Source organism: Saccoglossus kowalevskii, chromosome 22 (assembly GCF_978046115.1).
Source record: "Saccoglossus kowalevskii chromosome 22, keSacKowa6.1, whole genome shotgun sequence".
In the NCBI taxonomy this organism is placed as follows: domain Eukaryota; kingdom Metazoa; phylum Hemichordata; class Enteropneusta; family Harrimaniidae; genus Saccoglossus; species Saccoglossus kowalevskii.
In genome coordinates this window covers 14681771-14692118 of record NC_140662.1, presented here as the reverse complement: position 1 = coordinate 14692118, position 10348 = coordinate 14681771, and the positions used below count along the sequence as shown (strand labels likewise).

Here is a 10348-nt window from a genome sequence, read left to right as displayed (position 1 = left end):
TGTAATTTTTGTTATGGATAACCATCGCCATTTCAACCGATTTCGGCTGGGAAACTACTTATTAAAAGTTATTTTTAACTTGCGCACCAATTACGGTGCGCTCCCGGACTTTGTCTATGGAGGTACGCAGGGCTGTGGTGGGGACATCTATCAACCAAACGCGTCCCCGTACACACAGCACTGTACGCAGAGCTAGTCCAAATCGGTCACGTTAAGTTGAGTTCATGAAAAAAATCTGGCGTCAAACACTTCGATGTAACAGTTTAAAAAACAAAACTTTAAAAATTCTCAAAACGCGCACGGACGAAACGTTCGCCCACCGTGACTGTTGCGAAGTACAATCGATGAGGCATCGAGAATCTTACAAATATTCTGTGCCGAGGTGGTCAATTACTTTTTGGTGATAATTGCTAGCTTTTACATGCGCATTACTTACTATTGTTAATCGAACTAGTAAAATAATATGGCGTACAATAGTTTGAATACTAGCTTTGGTAATTTTATCACGCGTTTCTAAATTGCCGTGTCTGGACATATGTCGCCGATCACAATCGTCGGATGGTATTAATGGTCATATGTGGGGTTATGATTCGTGACTGGGTTATATCCAAAATAAGTAAGAAATGCCAGGCTATGCAAACAAATCAATCACAGGAAACGAATACGTAAGTAATAAACGCGTAAGAGTAGGTTATTACATCAATATAGTATATCCACTGATATACCGGAGAATTTACCATAAAGAGATATGTAAACACTGGCGCTGAAATACTTGCGCGTCCTATTTATAGGCTCGGTGGGATTCTGAACCCTAGGAAGGAATGTCCCTCATTGGTCGAAAGTTACCATTATAGAAATGCGTAATAAAGTGGTGTTTTCTATCACGTTCGCACTTGTGTCACCAACATGTTTTTTATAGACGTGGTTCAAAACAAAAATGGTACATGTAATCAAATATATAAAAGTACTCAAACACAGTATTTTAAGAAAACTTCGATAATACAATATTAAATCAGTGTTTTCAATAATAATGATCAAATTGCTTAACACGACATCATAAGTGATAAAACAGACATGGACAATTCGTATAGCTAGGTTAGAAAATAGCATTCGGGTGTATTTAGTCTCTTTGAAGAAATATAAAAAATAATAGGAAGACCAACATGAATACATACTTAGTATATTAAAATGTCTTTCGAGGTTTGCGCACATCGCCGCAAAAATTAATTATTATTTACGATAAGTGGTATAAAGAAAGAAGCAACGAAACACCAGCTGTGTATATACTATAGGCGTGTGTGATATAATGTTACTAAGGGATTTTCGATCACACGTAATCTAACCATGATTCAGCGAAGCCGTAACTGGCGATAATGCAAACTAGCGAGGCTGACAAGTGGTATTCACACATATCGCGCCTGAACAACTTTAAATCAAACTGCATCGATTTCATTGGTCAAGCCACAGTCCCGGGGATAGAGGGACTGTAGTCAAGCTATTCAATTGCAAGTGCACTCTTTAAAAAGATGATTCCTTTGACTCCAGTGATGCATTTGTGCACGGTCAATGTTTTTTTTGTTTTTTTTGTGAATTAAGAAAAAATACTCGGGGCCTGTCCATCATTGAGCGTAACATCCAAAATATTGTCAGAGTAAAAAATATGTAATTTTTCACGAAATTTGGCTCTACATGCGAAATGTTAGCCCGACATGTAGGCGTGAGTAGCGCAATTCACGACGCTCGTCAGGCGAGCGAAATGTCAGCTCTGTTCGAAATTCGCGTTCTGAGTTTCTTTTCCCTGCTTTTTAAAAAAGTTTCTTTACTCAATCTTTCTTTATACATGTATTAGCATGGTATATGGTTCTTCATACCGGATGCATGCATTGAAATACAATAATAGTTTCACTTAGACGATTTTATGTCGCTATCTGGGTCTTAATAATGACTGATATAGTCGCTGTAGCAAGAGCGATACCGATTATACCAGTTCATTGGTAACATTTTGATGGTAACAACATAATATGCCACTGAACAGCAATATTGTCTATCACCGTCTTGCGCTCCACGAAGGTAAAACTGGTCACTTTGTGCACAAGATCAGAGCTTGTTGCATCTGTTTCATTGTACATTCTTTGCAATAAGTGAACACAAATTCCAACTTGCGTCCCTTTCCACTTCTAATGCGAGAATTCCTTTTCAGTGGAATAACTGGGCCTTCCCATCAAATCCCACCATTCAAAATGACACCCTCACAAAAGCTAGGCAAGCAATTGTGCATTAAAAACGTTTTAAGAGTGGTCATTTCAATGATTTTCTTAGCTGAACAAGAAAGCTGGACTAATTTGTACACACTGAATGTGGTGAACAAAGCAACTTACTGACATCTCCATCCCAACTGAACCTGTAATGTGACAATTGCATACCCAGACCCATCTTCTCCAGCCAAGGGCCATTTATTCGGCCTCATCATTAACCCTTGGCAGATTTCACAATGAATTACTGTATGTCGCACGCCCTCAAATGATTATAAGATTCACTAGGGCTTATTTGATTTACCCAATCAGAACTTGCGATATAAACGACATATTACATGGTAAAATCTCAGCGCTAGCTCGGTTGAATATAGAAATCAACATGTTGCAAGCTTTTTCTCTGAACGAGCTTACTGACCATCGAAAGATAATAAAAGTGCTGTTTCTAAGGGAAATGATGTTAGTTGCAACGAAGAACTGTTATCCGTTTCGACAGTTTTTGTCAGTTTACTAAAACACTGTTTGCAGAAACATTCAAACATTCCATAGTCTTCATTCACTTGTCCACAAAAAATTTTCAATGTTGGAATAACAAAAATTGGAAACGTGTCAACGAACAGACCTTCTGTTCTTGACTCTGGTGAATCAACGTAGAGCCTACATGCAGTCATTGTTTTAATCTGTGATGACCCCCAAATTTATGATACAGCATCGCTGATTGGTAGCGCTCACTGATTGGTAGCTCCAGCTTCTTGGCGCGCCCAATTAAATGACTCAATTTAACTGCTGTGAAATACAGCTTTTCCTAACACGATCACGCACGGGTTCGTGGGCCGGTTATGAATAGTCGGCTTTAGCGAAACCATGCAATTCGGACGATGGCCCAGACTCAACCTTGTGATTGGCCCCCACCCCCAAAACAATCCATCAAACGCTAGAACGAAAGCACTGGCGATGGTTTAGAAATTGGCGTCTCGAACAGAATTGCGATCCACTCAACCCCTATACTCCACTGAAAATGTTGCAGTGTAACTTTATTATCTGGCACATGACAAATAAGTTTGTCACCCAGTATAGCAAACAAAGATGCTCAACAGCACATTGAGTGTCAATCAGATTCAGGTATCATTTATTGAACAGGCTGATGAAAGAGAAGACAGAATACAGCAAACAAACGACTCTGTGGTCACTTTTCAACACGTGTCTGACAGAACGATGTAGTTTTTCACTTGCCGATGATTTTTTGTCGATACCAATCAAATTACACACACACACCAAAATTCAGACACCCATTACAGTTGGAAAACAAGAAACAATACTCAGTCAAGTTGATATCTAAAGTGATATAATTGCTGTAAAATTATCTTGCATTTGTTCACATAAATCCCAAGAGACAGGAATAATACAAACCACAGACTCTGAGAAGTTTAGGTCTAAACCCATTGCAATAATTTGAACGAAAACATTATGAAAGATCAATCTTGGTGCATTGCAGTTTTCTTTATTGGGGGTGGGGTGACAATTTTCTGAAGTAAAACCACATCTATTGTGTTGCAAACTCGTGAACATGTACATGTACGTGAGCAAACTGCGAAGAATAAGAGTAGTGAAATATTTACATTACAACAGCTGCTCAAATAGTGTCTGGACATACAAAACACAAACAGCACTGTATGGAATCACAATAATCTTAAAAGAATGTATACAAAACAAAACAATACACATAGAGTTTAAGTTCAAGATAAAATACGCTTGTTTTTATCAATTTTAAAACAGCTTAATACATTTTTCACAGTAAATTTCTAAAATTTTTCGTTTTTTTATTGTTTAACTGGCAGTGATTAAAACAGTAAAAGTTAAAAGATGTAACACGCACACATTCAAAAATAGGAAAACGAGTTCAGTTGGACATGTGGGAGCTTCCAGTACCAAATTGTTATATCATTTGATAGACAATAATTTACTCAGTTTCTAAATGCACCAATTCTATCTTTCTTTCACTGTTATTAAATAGAAAAATTGTGATTGGGTACGATAGTATAAATATATATGTGAGATATATACACCACCTCATTTAAGGTGTCCGTAGAAGGGTACAAGTCTCAAACAGGTTCAATTAAATCAATTCAATCAAGTTGTCCCCCCCCCCCCCCCCCCCCCCCCCCGTTTCAAGGTCTTAGAAGTCGCTATCATCCTCATCGTCGTCACCAAAGTTGTATTTGACGGCAGCTCTGGCTCTTCCTGCACGCTCTCTCGGTGGTGGTGCATGAAAACTATCATCTGAATCATCAATCATAAAGCTATCATCAACTTTTTTACTCTTCTTGGCTTTCGCTTTTGGTTTCGCTTTCACTGGGGAATAGTCCTCTTCATCTGAGTCATCCCATTTGGGAGCTTTCTTTTTAGCTGCAGGCTTGGCTTTTGCCTGCAAGATTGTAATAATCAATATCAGTAAGTTTATGCAAGTTTGGAGAAATTTTTAAATATGCTCTTCTGAGCATGTAATAGAAACGTACTAAATTAAATTCTTTAATAATACTGTAGAATACTTTATTTTCGCTTGGAATTGATTTTCGCTGAAGGAATGATTTCGTGAAAATAAAATCCTGCGAATATATTTTTTCCCATATATTTCACATTAAGCTCATCCAAAATCAGTGAAAATAAATTCCATACAAAACGTCCAAAAAGCCTTTTCAGCAAAAATTAATTCCAGCGAAAATAAAGTATTCCACAGTATTATAATTCATTATTAACAATAATATGCAACTTGTCCAACACATGTCGCCAAGCAATATCCTAACGAACAAAAAAAACAGTGCAAAGGTGCCGCAAATCAATAATAAAATCTTGAAGAAAATTCAGGCTGAAGATCTTTGAGAAACGGTGGGGGGCAGAACGTTATCAGAAAAAACTTGAGATATATTCATACCTTCGAAGCAGCAGGCTTTTTTGTGACCTTTTTGGGGACAAATTCATCTGAGTCCGAATCAGATGCGATCTTTCTCGATGGAAGGGCAGGTGCAATATCCATGTCGGAGTCGGAATCTGAATCAAGTGTAACAACTTTTTTCTTTGGAGCAGCTGTGAAAAAAGGGGGGGAGAGAAAATACCAGTTAGAAATGATACATTACAAGACATGTCAAGTTTTACATTACAACTAAATTTCAACAAGTCATTGTCAATGACACGTTCCGTTCATATTTGAGTGACATACAGTTGTATACATTCAAAGCAGATCATGACCGAAATCTCAGACCACTTTCAGTGGTCTGATTCGAAATGCACCTGCATATTAAGGTCTCATGCCACTAATCAACCAATGGCTGCTCATAGCCCTCAATTTAAATGCCTAGCAAGAACCAACGAAATTTTTTAAATATTTTTTTCTCAGGTGCTCCCTGTTTGAGGGCGTAATCACCTGGGTCAGAGGTGAGACCAACATGTGGTCTTTTGTTTACTACTTAGCGACTGTGTACCTGTGGGTTTATTCTGTGTGTATTTGGATGTTCTAACCTTGGTGTTTTTCCAGTGATTTCTCTTGGTGCAATCCAAATACAGTAGGTGTGTCTTGTTTACCTGAGATTTGCAAGAGTTTGAGCTGGCCAACATGTTAGTTTTTTTCTTATGGTTGATTACTGGCATATTAATTTCCCATTTTTGAGCCATATTTTCAACTTTCTTCGTCATTTTCGTCATATGTTAACATTGTCGTCTATGGAAATTCAATTAGTGGTATGAGCCCTGAACAACACATTGTACTAAATCTGAACAAAATCCATCTATGCATGACTGAGATCGGGTTCCGGAATTGTGAAAATACGTGATTTTGATGCATTTTCGGCCTTAAAATGGCCATCATTCAGCTATTGTTAAGCGGATCATGAAACAAATGCACATATCTATTTGTGACATGATGTACCATGTGTGTGTGAAGTTTGAACTCGATCAATCCAGACATGTGTCAGATACGGATCCAGAACTGAATTCTTTAAAACAAAATGGCCGCCAGTCGGCCATTTCGAACTAGATCCCCCCCAAAAAATTACGTCCATCAAGGTCCTATTATGTTTAATGTATGTACCAAATTTGAATGAAATCCATCCATGTATAACTGAGATCCGGGTCCGGAATGGTGAAAATGTGCGATTTTGATGCATTTTCGGCCTTAAAATGGCCGCTATTCGGCTATCGTTAATCGGATCATGAAAAAAATGCATGTGCATATGTCCCATATAATGTGTGATGTATGAGTGAAGTTTGAACTTAATCGGTCCATGCATGTTCGAGATACAGGTGATCACGGACACACGGACGCACACAGGGCAAACCATAAATGGTCAATTGTTTACCTTTCTTTTTCGGTTTACTCAATTCAGAATCATCGGAATCCGAGTTCTTCTTCCGCTTTGAGGTCTTCTGTTTAGACATAGCAGCAACTATACTCGGCTGGGTTTTCGTTTCTGTGATAGAAAAGAAGATCAATTGCAATAATGCATAGGTATAAGGCAAAATACAATGTACCAAATCATAAAAGTTGATTGGTTTACTGTATGCTACACGAATATATTGCATTGTTTTCTCTATGGAAACACAGATATTCATGTCAGAATCTGAATCAATTGTAACAACTTTTTTCTTTGGGGCAGCTGTGAAAAACGCTGTGTTCTCTTGTGTCTTTAGTTTTCACAGGTTATACTGTGGAATTGCTAAATTAACTTGCCTTTTTTAGAACCAACAGCCACTGGCTTCTTCCCAAGTGTTTTTTTCTTTGCCGGTGCAGGTTTCGCCTTTGGCTTCTCGGGCAAGCTAGAATCACTATCCAATTCTACCACTGAGGGCGCTACACAGGAAAAAGAAAGAATTCATTAATTAGATGTCCTACAGCTGCATAAAACAATTTAAAGTAGTATTATTTTATAAAATTTGGAGCAAAAAATATTCACTTTGATGCTTTAGACACATGAGCAACATCAGTTTTGAAGTATTTTACACTTCATTGCAGAACTTGTAATAGTGCACAACAACTCTGTAATCATTATTATTATTGTTGAATTATGCCAAAATAATTTTTGACTAATTGTATTTTTTATTGGGAACATGTTTTGATCAACAATTTTGACAAATTTAGAAAAACTCAACAAGGTTTTGTTTTTTTCCTTGCCAATTCATATAATCTTAATAAACAAATACTTACGTTTCTTTGATTTGCTTGGTTGCTTCGGTTTTACTGGGACATTCTCTTGCTCGGAACCAGAAGTATCAAATGAGTACTTTTTCTGAACAGGCTCGGGACCAAAACTGTCATCAGAATCTGATGCCACACGAAAAGAATCATCAGATACAGCTCCATTGGGAACACCGGCAGTGACATCGTTGTCATCATCGTCCAAAAACTTTGGTTCTTCACTGATTTTGGAACTGTTGTCGTCGTCACTGAACGTATACTTTTTGACTTTAGCAGCAGCTGTTAAAATAAAACAATATTCTTATATCAATAGACCATTTTCCGTTCACTGCGAGAATCGTGCATTATGCATGAAATCGAATGTAAAAACAGGACAAACAAAGGTCATAGCATCGTAGTGGCATCAAATATCGCGTGGGATTCGACAAACGTGAAAATATTTTGGGGTCATTTCCATGCTTAATAATGTGCTGTACACATTTGATGATAGGCAATTTCTATTAAGATCGGGTGGTCGATGTGAGCTACGAAATAAAGAAATTAGAGTTCAAAATCAAATCGTTCGATTTTTGCGGCAGATGTTCAACGCACGTCTTTCATGCATCTCGCGAGATCTCGCAGTTGAACGGAAAATCATCAATTGCAAGCTTTTCAGCAAACCTTAAATGGAGGTTGTCTTACGAGTTGTGTTTGACATTGGTGTCAGACAGCTTATGCAACATGTGAAATAGAATTTTACATAAAATTTGAATAGCAACGCTCAAGCACACACCAATACAAGTTTAACATTTTCACCACCAGACTTTCTTGCCTAATTTTTCTTCAATATTTCTAGCAATTAAATTATGGAGCCAACACAGACAAAATTTGAGTAAATTTTCAGTTTTTACTCAAAAAATTTAGTTACTTTTGGTTTCAATCTTCTTTAGTAAAGTGCAGACATTAAACGGGACTATTTTGTGAGTTTATGATGAAAAGAGGGAACTGCTGGTGTGAAAGGGTTAATGAAGACGGGTTTCTTGGAGGAAAAAAGATGGCAGCCAGTGAGTTTAAGGTTAATGAAACAAGAAAAAAATGCACAGATCAATGTCTAATCATTGTACAACAGAATCTGTTCAGCAGGAATAACTGAAATGATGTAGAATAGACAGAGCCCAAAATACAAATCCTTGTTTTGGATTTTATTATTTATTTTTTTATTTAACAAACTGTAAATGACAGTACCTATCAATAATTTAAATGTCTTCAACATTTTGAAACTGCGATAAAACTTAAAAGGTTTTGACATACTGTAAAACCATTTATTTTCACTCTTCCTGATGTTTTGAGAAATTTCATTGGGTTTACAGTTTACAAACTTTGCAAGGAATCAGCGATTTCTATTGTTCTTTTTGTTATGTCCACATGGATTTAATTTAGTGAATTTTAATTATCTGTGAAAATAGCAAAATTAAAAACCAGTGAATTATGAATATATTTACAGTAGTAATATTGATTCAGATTCAATGAAACTGGTAGGAATTGGGAGGCAGGATTGGAAGGGGAGGGCATCTTAAAACTGATCTTAGAAAAAGAAAGTGCACTTTGCAAGTTTGATTGAAGCATCTCCAGGTTAAAATTGTAAGCATGCTTTTTTTTTTTTGCATTTACTTTTACCATTCTTGGCTAAATTTCCTCTTGATTACCATTTTAAGAGAAATAAGGCTTTATTTTGTGAATTGCGAAGTTATTGCAAAAAAAAAAAAAAAAGGAGCTAATGGCAACATGGCTGTCCTTTTTTATATCACATAGTAACAAAATAAAATATGAAACTAAAAGAAATATGCTGAACATACCTGTTCTCTTTGAAGTGGTTTCACGCGGTATTACAGGTTGGAAATCCATATCTGAATCAAGATCCGAAACACTGCTTTCCTCGTCAGAGTCAGATTCCCAAGGATTTTTCTTAGATTTTTTCTTGGCAGCAGGCTTGAAGCTAAGAGTGGATTGTTTCTTGGCTGGCTTACTAGCACCTGCAAAAATGCATCACAGAAAAGTCATTGGCAATGAGAATGGAAGTAGACTTCCTGCAAATTTTGAAGTCTTGTGTCAATTACACGTTAAGTAAATTGTACACATAAATGCATGTTGTGATATGCTAATAACTAACACCAGTAACCAGTTTTGCGCAGGATGCAAAGCGACAACTGTCCCATTAACTATTGTGAAAAATACTTTTGCTAAAACAAACATAAAAAGAAAAACATTTCTTAGAATCTTTAGTTCTACACTTTTAGTTTGGAATGACCTCTTAAAGCGCGGTGGTTGTCGCGCAGCGCGTGTTCGAATTTCATGTAAATAAACAATGTATTTTACACGCGTTGTATACGTCGCTATGAGTCCCATATCGAACAGGATGCGGCGCGACGACCACTGCAGTTCAACGGCCAATTAAACAATTTCAGCATTCTCATTCGAACAATTCTGCCACCTAAAAATTGAACTACTTGCTCATGGTCTAATTAATTATGGGACATGAAGTCTAAATAAATTACAGCATCTGAATTTTAGAATTTACATTGATCAGATTAGAGTAGAGTTCCTGAACCTCTGGGGGAAAGCCTGAACATGTACAATTCCTATTAAAGTCGCTGGGTTTATGGGTTTATGAATTCATGACATAACAGCTAGTAGTGGACCAGCCAAGAAACATAACTAAAAGCCTGAGCCAAGGTGGTGGTCAAAGCAAATTTTTGATAAGTCTCTGCAATACAGCATGTGGGTCATCAAATGTGTCATTCACACAAAATGTCAACACACATGGTTGCAAATATCACCGCGCTTGAAAGAGTTACCAATCGGCGTGCACCACATGTTTGAATTACATGTAAACATGTTTCACACACTAAACAATTGTAGCGTTTTAATA

At 37.0% G+C, this 10348-nt stretch overlaps 1 protein-coding gene across 1 annotated transcript in view; it reads right to left on the bottom strand.

Annotated features, from left to right (window-relative positions):
- Window positions 1–4408: 4408 nt before the first annotated feature.
- The window catches only part of LOC100372229 (DNA topoisomerase 2-alpha), a 47282-nt gene continuing 41342 nt past the window's right edge, over window positions 4409–10348 (bottom strand). The window contains exons 26-31 of the mRNA XM_085496006.1: window positions 9276–9452; window positions 7450–7719; window positions 6976–7095; window positions 6605–6715; window positions 5185–5336; window positions 4409–4677 (exon numbers count right to left, since the gene is read on the bottom strand). Of these exons, the coding sequence (XP_085352132.1) occupies window positions 4429–4677; window positions 5185–5336; window positions 6605–6715; window positions 6976–7095; window positions 7450–7719; window positions 9276–9452 (1079 nt within the window). The 3' untranslated portion in view covers window positions 4409–4428. The remainder of the gene's footprint in view (window positions 4678–5184; window positions 5337–6604; window positions 6716–6975; window positions 7096–7449; window positions 7720–9275; window positions 9453–10348) is intronic.